The sequence below is a fragment of the Hypanus sabinus genome, chromosome 10 (genome assembly GCF_030144855.1).
Source record: "Hypanus sabinus isolate sHypSab1 chromosome 10, sHypSab1.hap1, whole genome shotgun sequence".
Lineage (NCBI taxonomy): Eukaryota > Metazoa > Chordata > Chondrichthyes > Myliobatiformes > Dasyatidae > Hypanus > Hypanus sabinus.
Window position 1 is genome coordinate 110,072,571 of NC_082715.1, and position 17,428 is coordinate 110,089,998.

A 17,428-nucleotide genomic window follows, 5' to 3' on the forward strand; every position below is an offset into this window, starting at 1 on the left:
ACATTGCCTCTGGTTTGAAAAAAAAGCTCATTGATTTGGAGATCGATCAACTACAAAGATTGTTGAGTTTTCATTTTACAGATGAAATGCATTGAGTCAATTTAGCCTTTTTTTGTTTGGCATGGTAGGTCATTGTTAAATATTGATTTTGTATCTGACATTGAGATTTTGTATTTCAACTTTAACAGCTCTTGAATTTTGCTTACTTCCCAAACCTGATATTCTGTGTATTAATGATCATTGAGAGGGAAAGGTGGAAGAGAAGAGGTCTAACTGGAATGTGCACTTTAAAGGGAACAGAATTAGTACTGTAGTGCTTGATGGATCTGGTCCAGAATGAGAAAAATTCATTTTTCCTACTCATTTTGAGTATTATCCTGTTACTTACAGTGAGCCAGCACAGATGAGTGTTGAGTGAGGACATGATTAAGCTTGCCTCTGTGGCTGAACAATGTAGTAAGACTACCCTAGGGAATTTGTGCTGTTGTTATAATCTCAAATTCTTTCGTTCTGCTAGTTGATCTGACTTGCAGCGGATCTCATTTGAGAGTTAATCTTTGACAATGTGACTTATTGAAATAAACACATGCTGTCATTAATGTATGTCATATGCACAGAGGCTGTACTTCTGCTCACAGGTAGTCAGCTTTCTGTTTCTGTTGCTTGGTAATGGAGATCTGAAGAGGGTTATAGAACAAGCCTTGGACTGCTCAGCATGCTGTTTTTCCAGGATGTGCAGTGCACCTAAAGTGGTTCTGCTTTGTTATTTTCCTTTTGCAGTTAGCCAACAGTAAAAATGTATGTACTCAGTGGAGTCTGTGGGTTAATTTTCAGTTTATTGCTCAGCACCTTGCATTATGAAGTAGTCTTTGCCTGTGTGCAGTAAACTGAACAGCATTAAAAGTAATCATAGCTGATCTTCCCAGGCTTCAAGTAATATTGTGAGTTTTTATTGTAGACTTCTAAAAAAAATTACCTAGCCCTTCTTAATATGCCTCCACAATTCTCTGTGGTAGAGAATTTTAGAAATTCAACACCTTATGCAGGAAGAAGTCCGTCTGCGCCTTCAAGTGACTGTATCCTTATAACCCTATCCTCTCATTTGAGATTCTCCCACTCGGTGAAACATCAGATCATCAATCCTGTCTGCCTCCTCAGTGTCTTGTTTTCTTTCCTCTAAGCTCAAATAAAACAGATTAAACTCCTGCTATTCATGATTGAATGACCTTCTCATCTGAGAGCTCAGTCTTGTGAATTTCTTCTGAACTACCTTCCCCCACATGTTAGTATAATCTTAGCTGGGAACCTGTTCACAGTACGCAGTATTCCAGGTATGACCTCAACGAGCCTGTTTGAATATCTTGAGGATGTTACTAAACACGTTGATGAAGGTACAGCAGTAGATGTGCTGTATATGGATTCCAGCAAAGCATTTGATAAGGTATCCCATGCAAGGCTGATCGAGAAAGAAAGGAGCTGTGGGATCCAAGGAGACCTTGCTTTGTGGATCCAGAATTAGCTTGCCCACAGAAGGTAAAGTGTGGTTGTGGACAGGTCATATTCTGCATGGAGGTCGGTGACCAGTGGTGTGCCTCAGGGATCTGTTCTGAGACCCCCTCTCTTTGTGATTTTTATAAATGACCTGGATGAGGAAGTGGAGGGATGGGTTAGTAAATTTGCTGATGACACAAAGGTTGGGGGTGTTGTAGATAGTGTAGAAGGCTGTCAGAGGTTACAGTGGGTCATCGATAGGATGCAAAACTGGGCTAAGAAGTGACAGATGGAGTTCAACCCAGATAAGTGTGAGGTGGTTCATTGGTAGGTCAAATATGATGACAGAATATAGTATTAATGGTAAGAATTTTGGCAGAGTGGAGGATCAGAGGGATCTTGGGATCCGAGTCCATAGGATACTCAAAGCTGCTACGCATGTCGACTGTGTGGTTAAGAAGACATATGGTGCATTGGCTTTCATCGATCGTGGATTTGAGTTCAAGAGCCAAGAGTTCAAGAGCCAGCTATGTAGGATGCTGGTCAGACCCCACTTGGAGTACTGTGCTCCGTTCTGGTCATCTCTCTACAGGAAGGATGTGGAAACCATAGAAAGGGCGCGGAGGAGATTTACCAGGATGTTGCCTGGATTGGGGAGCATGCCTTAAGAGAATAGGTTGAGTGAACTCGGCCTTTTCTCCTTGGAGTGGTGGAGGTTGAGAGGTGACCTGATAGAGGTGTATAAGATGAAGGTGTGGATAGTCAGAGGCTTTTTCCCAGGGCTGAAATGGCTAATATGAGAGGGTAAAATTTTAAAGTGCTTGGAAGTAGGTACAGAGAAGATGTCTGGGGTAAGTTTTTTTTTATGCAGATAAGTATTTTTTTATGGAGAGAGTGGTGAGTGCATTGAGTGGGCTGCCAGCGACAGTGGTATGATAGGGTCTTTGAAGACACTCCTGGATAGGTACATGGAGCTTAGAAAAATAGAGGGCTATGAGTAACCCTAGGTAATTTCTAAAATAAGTACATGTTTGGCTTAGCATTGTGGGCCGAAGGGCCTGTATTGTGCTATAGGTTTTCTATGTTTCTATCTATATCCTTTTACAGTGTCAAAATAACCTCATAACCTATATTTGTATCATCACAAGTTTGGATATCTTGCACTCTTGCCTCTGCAAATCATTAAACAATACAGTTAATAGTTGAGGGCAAGGACCAATCCTTGGCACTCTTTCAGTTACATCCGTTTAGCCCGAAGAAGACGGATTCATTTGATCTCTTTGCATTGTGTGTATTAACCAGTCTTCAGTTAGTGTTGACATGCTTCATCCAGTAAGTACCATGTGAGCTGCTGGGTCTGGGTTATAATGCTCAGAAATGCTCAGTATGTGAGAGTTGGTGAGTGGACTGCAGCTGGATCTAGACTATGTTTGGGTCTGGTGGGGATTTGGCTTTGAGTTTTGGGACTGGGTCTGGGGCTGAGAGAACTGGACTTGCATTTTTTTACTGATGAATTTTTGGTGGGATATGGTGTTGGTGTTTTAATTACCTTTTCCTAGTCAGCCACTTTTGGTGCTGGGACAAGGTACATTAGGGCTTTCCTTGGACTGTGTGTTGGGACGGGCTGGACTCATGGCAGGTTTGTTGTTGGGCTTGGTTTTGGGATTGAAGCTCAGTGTTGGATTGGAGGACTGTGACACGGTCTCATGTTTGGTCTGAGACTCATGCTTGGGGTTGTGACTAGGACTTCAATATTTCTATTTAATATCAGAGAATGTTTAAATTGCATTTATTTTCAAAGAATATATAAATTATTCAACCTTGAGATTTGTTTGCTTATCAGGCAGTGCAAATGTAAGAACCCAAAAGAACCCATTTAAAATAAATAAAGCCAACCCCAGTGCCCACAGAGAAAGAGGAAAAAAACTAAACAAATCATGCAAACAAAGAAGTAAACAACAGCAACAACATTCCGAGCTAAGTTGAAGTCTTAGATACAAATCCTCAGAGCAACTCGGAGTAGGCCCAAAGCCTTGGAATTCAGTTCATTGTATTGGCAGGCAAGTCGCCACAAAGTTCGTAGACACAAAACACGGCAGCCAGGGGCGGTCTCACACCTCTCATATGTGGAGAGAGGAGCCCCAGACTATCTAGGTCGGTGTTTAAATTGTCTGAACCTTACACTAGGAATGGGGCCCCATTGCAACAAATCACTCTGGGCCTAGATTTCGCTGCTGGGGAAGCATTCTCAACCTCTCCAAATTGACTCAGCGTTTGGAGCAATCCAACCTTGCCTGATACTCAACACCCTGCCTTCCCAGTCTATCGGTGTTTAGATTGTCCAAACAGCATGTTGTATTTTGCATTAGGGCTTGGGCCTCGCCGTGGCATATCGCTCTGGGTTTTGAACACGCCGCCTGGTGATTCACTTCATACTTAGATTTTGCTGCTGACGAGGCCATTCGTGACCTTGCCAAATCGGCTCGGTGCTTAGAGCAATCCACCCTTGCACCTGTGTAAGTTGGATGGGCATTGGAACTCCACTGTGCTGTCTTCTCCCCTCTGAATCGTCCAGTCCAACTAGCATGACTCCACGACTCCAACTCCAAGTGCGTCGATTGTGTAGCATGCCAGCAGAGCATGTCTATCGAGTTCACTTTGCCCTCACTTATTCTTTCATTGTTTGCAATGATAGTTTACCACAATTTAGTTAAAAACGTTTTTTTTATCAAATTCTTTTGCTTTCAAACCTCGTTAGCTGTCATGCTTCTTTGGTAGCACCATCTTGAACAAGATGTATACCAATACAAACTGAAATTCTTATTGTTCACAGACATCCACAAAAACAGAATAATGCCCCAAAGAACAAGTGATAATAAAAACGTTAGAACCCGAAAGCCCCCCATTCCCCCCTTCCTCGCATAAGCAGCAGCAAAGCAACACTCCCTCTCCCCCACTTCAGCAAAAAAAAACACCAAGCAAGCAATAGCAAAGCCTCTGAACAAGACCATGGTCTACAGTACAACAAAAACTAATTGTTCACCGGACAATTCGACATTTCTCAGGCTCTCTCTCTCCCTAATAAAGGGACAGAGGTGTCACTCAGCAAGAGGGGCAACATAACAAAACAACTCGTTTCATTACAGTGTTAAAGTTTGCCGTGCTGCTTTTTTCCAAGATCTTGAACTCTAGAATTGATAGCAAACTCCACCACCAGCGAGAGTGAGCGAGCGCAATTTGAGTACAGAGCCCCCGACAGCCAGTCCGTTGTTCCCGATATTCTGTTTTCTCCCATGACACTTCAGTCAGCAGAACCAGCATAGAATCAGCTCATCCTCAGGGCTGCTAAGCCTTGGAACTCCAAAGGTGTGCTCGTCTTCTGGGACGCATGCTTGGATATTGAGAAACAGCTGGTGGGTGAGTCCTGGGAATGGGTCCCAACACTGTAAAGAACCAAAATTTGAGGTAGCTCTAGGTCAGGGTCTTCGACGAAACCCCATTCATCTTGAAAAGGAAAAAGATATTAAAGGTAGAAATTAAGCTGTTTCTGTAGATGAGCTTGAAGAAATCACTGTCAAGGCCATTGATGTGCTTGGGACTGGGAGTTGGTGCCAAGGTGGAGGCAGAGGGAAGAGCCTCATTGCTATGGGGGTGTGAAATGTTGGTATTTTGGGGAAAGAGAAAAGCCTTGGCGCTGAGAGGGGCTCAATATCAGATAGAGGGATGGCTCCTTGCAAGGCTCCTTCATTGGGCCAGGGCACAGGTTAATAAACTTAATAATAAGATGTGAAAGATGGTTTCCTATATTTGAGGGAATAAAAATATAATGCAACAAAAACTGGTGGAAGAATTTAGTTGGTTGAGCAGCATCTGTTGGAGGAGTAGAATTGAAGCCCTGAATCATCATTGCATAGTTTTGGCCCTAAAACATCAATCGTTCCTTTCCTCCCAAGGATGCTGCTTGACTCGCTGAAATCCTTCAGTAGATTGTTGCTTCAAATTCAATCATTTGCATTCTCTTTTGTCTCAAATAAAATTATGAAAGCAAGGAGGTTATGCTGGAACTATAGAGAATACTGGTTAAATTTCTACTTCAGGATGGAGTTCTTTTCTGATCACATTAAAGGAAAGGTGATTGCAATGGATATTTGAGAATTTGGCCAGATTTTACAGTGAGAAAGGTTGTAGAGACTGTAAAGAACATCAGAAAAAAACAACTACTGATGCCAGAAAATTGAAATAAAATTGTGAATGCTGTAGAAGTTCAGCAGGTCAAGTGTTATCAGTGGAAAGAGAGATGATTAACATTCAGGTTTGGGGCCTGATGAAGGGTCCTGAGGCTGAACAGTCATTTTCTTGGATGAATAAATTATGTGTAGCCGAGGTAGAATAAATAGGGAAGAGCTATTTCCCTTATTGGAGAAGTAATGAAGTCTGGGGCATAGACCTGAAGTCATATGTAGATAAAACTCATCAAGTCAAGCAACATCTGCAGAAAGGGAAGTTATCAACATTTCAGATCTGAGACAGTGGCTTGAATGGTTTGGATCTGAAATTTATTGTCTTAGAGGGTGGTACAGTAGAAGCTCTCTGCACCTTAAAATTTTATTAATTGGTTGATAGAGATACAGTGAAGAATAGGCCCTTCCAGCCATGCCGCCTCGCAATCCTCCGATTTAATACTAGCCTAATCACCAATTAACCTACCAACTGGTATGTCTTTGGATTGTGGGAGGAAACCAGAGCACCTGGAGGAAACCCATGTGGTCACGAGGAGAATGTCCAAACTCCTTACAGGCAGTGGTGGGAATTGAACCCGGGTTACCTGTACTGTAAAGCATTGAGCCAACCATACGGCATGAGATCTAACTACCCACCCCATCCACCTCCAATGTACCTGTACCTATAGTCACCATAGTGGATGTAAGATCAGTTGTGTACAGAGTGAATCTGAGGCAACCATCTGGTCCAGAAGTGTTCCTAGTCAAACCCTTAGGTTCTGCATAGATTAGTTGATGGGGATATTTGCAAAAGTTTTCAACCGATCTGTATTTCAGTCTGATGTTCTTATCTGATTTGAGAAGACCACTATCATCCCAGTACCTATAAAAACACAAGGTGATCTGACTTGATATTTACCAACCAGTGCTTCTGACGTCAACCATCATGAGGTGTTTTGAGAGGTTGGTCATGGCATACATTAACTACAGCCTCGCAGACAACCTCACCCTACTGTAATTCACAAACTGCCAAAACAGGATTATTTGGGATGCCATTCTCTCTGGCCCTGCATTCATCTCTGGACCATCTGAACACTAAAAACTCCTACATTAGACTATTGTTTATTGACCACAGCTCATCTTTTAATACTATAGTTCCAAGCAAACTCATCACCAAACTCCTAGAGCTGGGACTCAATGCTTCTCTTTGCAAGTGGATCCTTGGCTTTCTGACCAACACACCACAGTCTGTAAGGATAAGCAACATCAGCGCTGCCACAATTATGCTCAACACTAGTGCCCCACAAGGCGGCATCTTCAGCCCTCTACTATACTAACTATATGTACAGTCATAGTTGCATGGCCAGATTCTGCTCCAACTCTATCTACAAGTTTGCAGGTAATACCATTGTATGGAATGTATCTCAAGTAACGATGAGTGGGAGTATAGGAAGGAGAAAGTGAAATTTGTGTCATAACAATTCTCTCTCAATGTCAGCAAAATAAAAAAAAAATTCTTCAGGAAAGGTGTTGCAGTGCACGTGCTCCTGTTTACATCAACAGTGTTGGCATTGAAAGGTTCAAATTCGAAGGAGTGAACATCACCAAATAGCCTGTCTGGTCCAATCACGTTGACGTCATGGCTAAGAAAGTTCACCAGTACCTCCACTTCCTCAGGAGGCTAAAGAAATTTGATAAGTCTTTGACCCTCTCTGATTCTTATCAATCCACCTTAGAAAACATCCTGTCCAGCTCTCTGACCATGACTGCAAGAAACTGCAGAGAATGGTGGGCACACATCTCAGCACATCATGGAAACTGGTTTTTCTTCCATGGACTGTGTCTGCACTTCTCATTGCCTTGGTAAAGCAACCATCGTTATTTAAGAGCTTACATACCTTGGACTTCCTCATTCCATCAGATTAAAGATATGAAAGCCTGAAAGCACGTACTTCCCGATGTTATAAGACTATTGAATGGTTCCCTCATTTGATAAGATGGGTCATTGACTTCACAATCTATCTCTATTTTCTGAGGAGGCTTAAGAGAGCTGGCCTATGCACATCAATCCTCACAACTTTGCACAGCTGCGCAGATGAGAGCCTCCTGACATGCTGCATCACTGTCAGGTACGCAAACTGCACTGCAGTGGACAGGAGGGCACTACAATGGGTGGTTAAAACTGCCCAGCACATCAGTGACACCAAGCTACCTGCCATAGAGTATATACAGAAAGGTGCTGGAAAAAAGGCCAGCAATATTAGGAAGGATCCTGTCCACCCTGCTCATGGATTGTTTGTCCCCACTCCCATCAGGGAAGAGGTGACACAGCATTCACGCTGGGACCACCATTCTCAAAACCAGTTACTCCCACACCCCCCCAAACCATCAGACTGTCCAACACCAGCCACTAACCCACTCACCACTATTACTTCATCTCCTGTCAGCCACCTTACGTACTGATTCTCCTTAACCTTGTGTCATTTTATGTATAACCAGTCTATGTATATAAGATAAAATAACACACATGAAATGCTGGGCGAGCTCAGCAGGTCAGGCAGAGCCTATGAAAGGAATAAAGAGCCAATATTTCAGGCCAAGACCCTTCATCAGGACTGGAAAGGAAGGAATAAGCTGAACTAAGAAAGTTGAGGGAGGGGCAGGAGTACAAGCTAGTAGGTGACAAGTGAAGGCAGGTGAGGGGGAATGCAGCTAGGTGGGTGGGAAAAGGGGGGATGAAGTAGGAAGCTGGGAGGCGATGGGTAGTGAAGGTAAAGTGCTGAAGAAGACGGAATCTGATAGGAGAGGAGAGTGGATAATGGGAGAAAGAGAAGGAGGAGGGTGCCAGAGGGAGGGATAAGTGAGGAGAAGAGGGAAGCCTGAAGGAGGAAAGGGAAGACTTAACGGAAATCAGAGACATCTTCATCTATCACCATCTACTTTGTACACCTTTCCATCTCCCACCCCAACCTCCTTCCTTATTCTGGTTCTTCTCCTTCCTTTCTGTAGATGCTGCCAGACCTGCTGAGTTCCTCCAACATTTTGTGTATGTTACTCTGGATTTACAACATCTGCAGAATTTCTTGTGTTTATAAATGTAAGCTAATCTTAAGTATTTATATTCATTTTGTTTTAAAATTGTGTTCTTTATGCTTATTGTGGTTTTTTTATACGCTGTATCAGATCTGGAGTAACAATCATTTTGTTCTCTTTGCACTTGTGCTTTGAAGAATGGCAATGCACAACTTGAATCTTAAATCTTGTTTATGATCTTGCACCTTATTAATTGCCTTCACTACACTCTCTATAACTGTAACACTTTATTCTCCACTCATTTATTGTTCCCTCTTGTACTACCTCAATGCATCATCGTAATGGATTGATCCATTGTTGCAGAGGTGTTGTTGCCTATCCTTACAGATTGTGCTCTATTGATCAGAAAGTCAAGGATTCATTTTCAAAGGGAGCCCCAGGTCAAGGAGATTAGCGATGAATTTGCTTGGATTATAGTACTGACGGCACAGCAGTAGAAAATAATCAATAATGTAGGTGTCTTTAGGTATACAAGGCAATTTTTTCACTGTACCTTGGTGCATGTGGCAGTAGTCTTATAGTCCAATAGTAAAACAATCTGCCAATTAAGTGGAGATGAAGTAAGTTACCTGGCCCTTTAATACTTCTCTACCTTTGAACATGATCATGGCTGGTCTTTCCCAGGCCTTAGCTCCTTTCATCTACTAGTTTTACATAGCCCTCAATCCCCTAATTTTCAATGATCTTGCTTCCGCTCTCCTCCAGGTTAGAGTCAGGCATGAACAAATACAAACCAATCAATGAAATGTGGTTTGACTACTGAAGACGAGAACAACAGTGTTGTCTCCTTTTTATACTTTCAATTATATCGGGCCAAGAGTCAGGGGATGTTGAATCTGGGGTTGTGTGCTGTCAAGTGGGGTTTGAGTGATGGGCCTTTGTAGTGTGTGGTGTAGGCAGCTAGTCAATTGTTGAGTCTAAGGCAACATTGCCTGTCTTTGGTTTTGAATTTTTCTTCTTTATTTCACAGGAGCGCTATCGACAAGATTGTAACCTTGCTGTTCAACTGTTAAAGTGCAACAAATCTCATTTCAGGAACCACAAGTTTGCAGATGTAAGTATTATGTTCAGAGAGAGTGAGGGTGTGCATTCATGAACATGGGATTTCAGTCATTTAGCCTTTGGAGTTACCATTGTGCTTTTTTGTGCCCTGTTTGAGAATGATGGTGATAACCTTCCTGAACTTTGGTCTGTGATTTCACTTTTTTCAGATGCAAGGGCAAGAGACTGACTCTTGGAATAAAGCTTTCTTAGCTTTTGCAGATGGAATATAAAACAGTGACGCAGGATCAAGTCTCATGGCTGCTTGTGCCTGACCCAGGATCAATTCTCATGGTTGCTTGTGTCTGCTTCACCGGCCTAGAAGATCATATGCAATTTAGAGCCCCATCACTATATTTTTTTCTATTGAATTATCTCTTTGCTCCATTTTTTTGTTTCTGCTATTTGATTCTTGAAACTAGGCAATTCTCAAAGCAGTGTTTCAAAAGCTTGAGGCAAACTTTTCTTTGTACATTTGACAATAGTAAACCAATTTCAATTCTCATTCTATTTAAATATCTCAATTTTTGCTACTACTTTTGTTTATTATTGCATGGCAATCATTCATTCAGAGAATAGCTTGAATTGAGCACACATGTTAGCACGTGGTTTCAAAGTTCAGCTCTAGCTTCCTGCTCCACCCTGACCCTGTATGCAGACTGCCAGGGAATAATTAGGGAAAGATCTATAACTATTTCTGGTACCTTGGCCTGACTGTCCAGTATTGAAGCATTGACCTGTAAGGAGAAATCTAGCTCTCATTTTGTGGGACTGAAGCATAATGCATTCCATAAATACCACATGGTCTTCATGCCTAAAATTCGCTGCATTTTCATGGTTGCCCATAACTAACCATTTGGTGTTCAATTGGGAATGATGGCTTACTGCATATTATTGTGAAGTTAAGTTTTGATCCTTGGGTTTTGCAGTTTAGATTTGTGAAATGAAATATTGGCAGATGCTGGTTACTGAGGTGTGGGTGCATTGGAAACGGAAGAAAATAGAATATTTGGTCACTAGCAGACTTGTCACAAAATATTCTAAAATATTGGTGCTTCATAGTACATAAGAATGTAAGAAACAGGAGCAGGAGTAGGCTATCTGGCCCGTCAAGCCTGTTCCGCCATTCAATAAGTTCATGGCTGATCTGACCATGGACTTCATCTCCACCTACCTGCCTTTCCCCCATAACCCTTAATTTCCTTACTATGCAAAAATCTATCCAACCTTGTTTAAATAATATTTACTGATATTCACTGCCTCATTGGGCAGAGAATTCCAGAGATTCACCACTCTTTGGGAAAAGCAGTTCCTCCTCATCTGTCCTGAATTTACTGCCTTGAATTTTGAGGCTATGTTCCCTTATTCTAGTATCACCTACCAGTGGAAACAACTTCCTGCCTCCATCTTATCTATCCCTTTCATAATTTTATATGTTTCTATAAGATCTCCTCTCATTCTTCTGTATTCCAGCATGTAGTCCCAGGTGACTCAATATGCCCTCATAGTCTAACCCTCTCAACTCTGGAGTCAACCTGGTGAACCTCCTCTGCACCACCTCCAAAACCAATATATCCTTCCTCAAGTAAGGAGACCAGAACTGATCGCAGTACTCCAGGTGCAGCCTCACCAGTACCCTGTATACTGTAGTTGCAGCATAACCTCCCTGCTCTCAAATTCAGTCCTCTAGCAATGAAGGTCAACATTTCATTTGCCGCCTTGATAGCCTGCTGCACCTGCAAACCAACCTTTTGTGATTCATACAGAAGGACCCCCAGGCCCCAGGTTCAGCAGCATGCTGAACTTGTTTACCATTTAAATATTAATCTGATCTTCCATGTTTCCTTTCAAAGTGGATGACTTTGCATTTAACAACATTGTACTCCATCTGCCAGACCCTTGCCCACTCACTTAACCTATCTATGTCTTTCTGTAGACTCACCGTATCTTCTGCACAATTTGCTTTTCCACTCAATTTAGTATCATCAGCAAACTTAGAGACACTACACTCAGAACCCTCTTCCAGATCATTAATGTATATCGTGAACAGTTGTGGGCCTAGCACTGACCCCTGCGGCACCCCGCTCACCACTGATTATCAAACAGCGTAACACCCATGTATGCCAACTCTGCTTTCTATTGATTAACCAATCCTCTATCCATGCTAATACATCACCCCCAACTCTATGCATCCTTCTCTTCTAGTTAAGTCTTTTTTGTGGCACCTTCTCAAATGCCTTCTGGAAATCCAAGTAGTCTAGGTCTTCATCTGAGCTAGCAAAATTCTAAAGTGTGCAAAGCACTGCATAATGCTGGACAATAGAATGAAGTTAATTGAGTTCTGCCATAGCATCCTTCCAATGATTATTGGATCATTTGAGTTTGTTCTGCTTCTCAATCCTGTGGCAATTACAATAACTTGCTCACAACAGTATAAGCACATAGATTTTCTAATGAATGACATTGAATTTACAACATTGAAGCAGAATATTCATTTCTGCTCGACTAATCCACAGTAGATGAAAGATAATTTAAATATTGTATGACATCCCGTGATCATTGTTAACCTGTGCCTGAAACTAGCATTTCGGAGAAATTCTCATTCCTAGCCCCGCTCTGATTTTAGCACAGTCTGTCTGTGAGGTGATTTCTGAGTATTGCCTTTTAATAAAGAGAATCCACCCTGTATAATCATCCAAATTGTGCAGCGTGCAGTTGCAACAATGTCTTATGTTTTCTGGGCTACATTGACTGCTGACTTTTGTTTGATTGCAATTCTTTAGATACCTTGGACCTATGGCATTGCTACCCAGTGGGAAAGAGAGTGAGGTGGTAGCTTGTACCATTTAGAAGCTGAATCAGAACTTCATTATTTCCTCCTTGGATATCCACTGGTTTCTCAATAGCAGTTAGAGGTGTGGGCTGATTTTCTATTTTCCTATTTTCTCTAGTTCAGTGAAAAATTGAAGTTATGCTGAGTTAACTCTTTGCAGTCAACCCAAAACTTTTGATTTGAGACTTAATACCACACCATCTCTGTTCCGGTTGTGGTAGTGTTGACGTAGCTGTTAACAGTGAGGGCGCAGTTGAATGAAGGGTTGTAGGATTCTATTGGCTCACTGTCACATTTCCCTGTGAAATAGAGACTCTGCAGGATACATACAGCAACTTCAGGTTACGTACCGTATCTCATTTGATAAAGGAAAGTCAAAACGGTCTGTTTTCCCGAGATTAAAACAATGTGGCACGACTCAGTCAGCAGCTCTAGGCCTATGAACAGAAATGCTGAAAGAGTTCAGCCACTGAGGCAACATCAACGGAAAGAGAAGCTAGTCAATGTTTAAGCTCAAAGGCTCTTCATTGGATCTGAAGAAGAGAGAAAGCAAGTTTATCTACAGGCAACACACAGAAAATGCTGGAGGAACACAGCATGTCAGGTAGCATCTGTAGAAATGAATAACCATTCAATGTTTCAGGCTGAAACCCTTCGCAGGACTGGAAAGGAAAGGGGAAGAAGCCGGAATAACAAAGTAAGAGTAGTGGAAAGAGTGCAAGCTAGAAGGTGATAGGTGAAGTCAGCTGGGTGGGGAAGGCCGATGAAGTAAGAAGCTGGGAGGTGATTGGTGGGAAAGGTAAAGGGCTGGTGAAGAGGGAATCTGATAGGAGAGGAGAGTGGACCATAGGAGAAAGGGAAGGCGAGGGGCACCAGAGGAAGGCGATAGATAAGTGAGGAGAAGAAAAGAGGTCGGGGGGAGGCAGAGAGGGGAATTGAAGAGGGAAGGGGGTGAGTGAAAAATAGCCAGAAATTGAAGGAAATTAATGTTCATGCTAACAGGTTGGAGACTGAGAGGTATTGCTCCTCAAACCTGAGAGCAGCTTCATTGTGGCAATTGAGGAGGCCATGTCCTGACAAGTTGGAATAGGAAAAGGGATTGGAGTTAAAATGGTTGGCCACTGGGAAATACTACTGTTTGTGGATGGAGTGAAAGTGCTTGACAAATCTGTCCCCAGATCTACGTCAGATCTTTCCATTGTAGAGGAGGCCGCAATAGGAGAACTGGATACAGTAAACTACCCCAAATGTCTGCGGGTGAAGTGTTGCCTCATCTAGAAGGACCATTTGGAGCTCTGAATAGAAGTGAGAGAGGAGGTGTATGGGCAGGTGTAGCATTTCTTGCAGGGGAGAGATTAGTGGGAAGGGACGAATGGACAAGGGAATCACAGGGAACGATTGGTCCCTGGAGAAAGCGAAGAGTGGAGGGGAGGTAAAGATGGTTTGGTGTAGTAGGCTCCCATTGAAGATGGCAGAAGATGTGGACAATAATGTGCTGGATGAGGAGGCTCATGGTGTGGTAGGTGAGGACAAGAGGAACTCTACCCCTGTTTAGGCAGCGAGAAGATAGAGTGTATGTGGATGTTTGGGAAATGGAGGAGATGCAGTTGATCCATTCAGTTGTGGTCACACTGCTGTGGGATAGATCCCATCAAGCTGTGGAGTGCAGATGCGACTTAGAATGTTGCTGAGGCTTGAGGCACTGAGTTATGGACAGGTTGAGCAAGTTGGGACTCTTTCCATTGGAGTGTAAGAGAATGAGGGGTGATCTGAAAGTGGTGTATAAAACTGAGGGGAGAACAGACGGGAACGTGCAGATTGATAGGTTGGGAAATCAAGAACCAGAGGGCATGAGTTTAAGGTGAGGGGTTACATTTAAAGGAATTTGAAGAGTAACCTCTTCATCTACAGGGTGATCAGGGTGGTATGGGCTGCTAGAGGAAGTGGTTGAGACAGGTACTTTAACATCATTTGGACAAGTACACAGATAAGAAAGGTTTAGAGGGATATGGGCAAAATCTGATCAAACGGTACTTGCTTCGGTGGGAGTTATGGTCCACCTGGACCTTTCTTGATTAGTAAGGGTGCTAATTGTTATGGGAAGGCAGGAGAATAGGGTTGAGAATGAAAATAAACCAGTCAGGATCGAATAGCAGAGCAGACTTGACAGGCTGAATGGCCTGAATTCTGCTCCTGCGTCTTATGGCAGACCAGGTGGGCAGTGGGGCCTGTTCCCCTGCTGTATGACTACGTAACAGAGGGCAAAGGGTAGAACAAAGCAATGTCAGTCATCGGTGGAAATATTGAATACCATTGAAGGGCAGATAACCCTTCCATCATGTGTTCTTTGAGCAGGTCTTGGGCCTTGACAAGACTCAACTTCTCCACAAAGTGATCACCTATGTGTTTGATATCAGCAACACTGAAGAGTTCACATTGTGAACCCATTTCTGCATTTTGCAGGAAACACTCACTTTATAACTCTCTTATTTGCTCTTCACTCTTATATTGACATTTTCTTTGTTCTATCCAGTGTCCTCTGCTACATAAACTAATTTGCTTTCTCTTTTCTTTGCAACGAACAGTGTGTTGCAGGAATTCAGTGGTTCAAACAGCATCTGTGGGAGAAAAGGAATTGTTGGCATTGCAGGTTGAAACCATCCATCAAGACGATTCCTTTCCTCTCGTGTGCTACTCAGCCCGCTGAGATTATTGCTCCAGATTCCACCATCTGCAATCTTTTGTGTCTCTTTTTTTTTAGTTCTAACCAAGGGTCTTTGACTGAAGTATTTACTGTCTTCTCATTCCACAGTTGTGTGACTGGCTGAGCACTTCTATTATTTCCTCAGTGTTACTTGGTTTCTAGCAGCTGTACATTTCTGTATCTAACACCAATTCTTGTATTTGTTGTGCATCAGTAAAGGTGAGCATTAAAACAACCAGTGGGCTTAAAATCTGAACTAAAAATCCATGTAAGAGAGTCCAGGTGCTAAATCTGTCATGCAGTGACATTCAAATGGACCATACCAGCCATCCAATAACAATCTACATTTCCCAGCAATCATAACCTTCTAAATCATGTTTCACATGCTTTTCTAAATACATTATTCTTAAAAGTACTTGCCTCCACCACCCTGTCAAGGACTGAGTTCCAAATTTCAGTCACTTTGGGTGAAAATATTCTTCAAATCCCTTCTGAATCTCCCACTTGTTCCTAATTGAGGAAACTTTTAAGATCAAGCAGAAGGCAACTTAAAAAAATAACTTAAAGATAGAAGAGATCAAATCTGAAGACAAGCTGGCCAGTAATATCAAAGAAAATGTGAAAAGTTTTCAGATATATAAAGAATAAATGAGAGGCGAGAGTGGTTATCAGACTGTTAGAGAATTAGGTTGGAGAGGGAGTATTGGGACAAAGAGATGGCAGATGAAAATAAGTATTTTGTGTCAGTCTTCACTGTGGAAGACACTAGAGGTATTCCAGAACTTCGGCAGTGTCAGGGCAAAAGTGAGTTTAGTTGCTGTTAGTGATGAGAGGGTGCCTGGAAAGCTGAGAGGTCTGAAGGTTGATAGTCACCCAAATCAAATAAATCACACCCCAAAGTTCTGAAAGAGGTAGCTGAAGAGACATTAGTATTATCAAGAATTGCTAGATCCTGGAATGGTTTTGGAGGACTGGAAAACTGCAAATGTCATTCCACTCTTTAAAAAGGGTGAAAGCCAGAAGAAAGGAAATTATAAGCTAGTTGGAGTCCATTATTAAGGGTGTGGTTTCTGAGTACTTGGAGGCACATGATAAAATAGCCCAAAGCCAGCATGGTTTACTCAAGGGGAAATCTTGCACAACAAATCTGTTGGAATTCTTTGAAATAACAGGTATGATAGAGAAAGGAGAGTCAGTGGATGTTGTATACTTGGATTTTCAGAAGGCCTTTGACAAGGTGCCGTTCACAGCTCTGCTTAACAAGTGAAAAGCCCATGGTATTACAGGAAAGATACTCTCATGGATAGAACATTGGCTGACTAGAGGGATGCAAACAGTCAGAATAAAGGGCTGCCAGTGTCTAGTGGTCAGAGGAAATGATAGAAGCAGGTGCAATTACAATTTTCAAAGACATTTGACAGGTTCATGGATAGGAAAGGGTTAGAGGAATTTGGGCCAAATACAGGATAATGGGATTAGCTCCACAAGGCTCATTGGTTAGCATGGACAAGTTGGGCAGAAAGACCTGTTTCCATGCTTGTAACATCATGGCAGTTGTCATCAACACAATACTCATCCAGTTCTCAAATTTGACCCCAACATAACAGCTCCAACATCTGTTCTCAACACAAAACTGGGTCCATGTCTCATATCTGTAGTCAATGCCATATGATCCTCAGAGAGTACTCTCTTTTTTTAAAAAAACAAAAAGAATAGGATCCTATCTCTTCATCTCCCTTGCAGACAGTAGTGGATCTGGCCAGCATGTGTCTATAGCATGGTACTGTTCCAAGCCAACGATTTTTTCCCAAAATCTAATACTGTAGGCTACAGACACAGACTGTCAGTACACTATTTGGTCAGTCATTTAAAATGCAGACATTTGCATGGGTGCAGTTGTTGGTTCATTGTCAGAGTTAATTTAGACAAATGCCAATACAGACACTTCATTAATTGTTTGGAATGTTCATTGAAATGCAGAAATTAGTTTTGTTTTACATCTGAAGGATACTGAAGTGATAATTTTATATGGTGCCATTCTCCTTG

At 42.2% G+C, this 17,428-nt stretch overlaps 1 protein-coding gene across 4 annotated transcripts in view; it reads left to right on the forward strand.

Annotated features, from left to right (window-relative positions):
* Positions 1 to 17,428, forward strand: part of tjap1 (tight junction associated protein 1 (peripheral)) — a 172,661-nt gene that overhangs the window by 145,541 nt on the left and 9,692 nt on the right. For all 4 annotated transcript variants that reach the window (XM_059982620.1, XM_059982619.1, XM_059982618.1 and 1 more), the window contains one exon: positions 9,775 to 9,858. In XM_059982620.1, the coding sequence (XP_059838603.1) occupies positions 9,775 to 9,858 (84 nt within the window). The remainder of the gene's footprint in view (positions 1 to 9,774; positions 9,859 to 17,428) is intronic.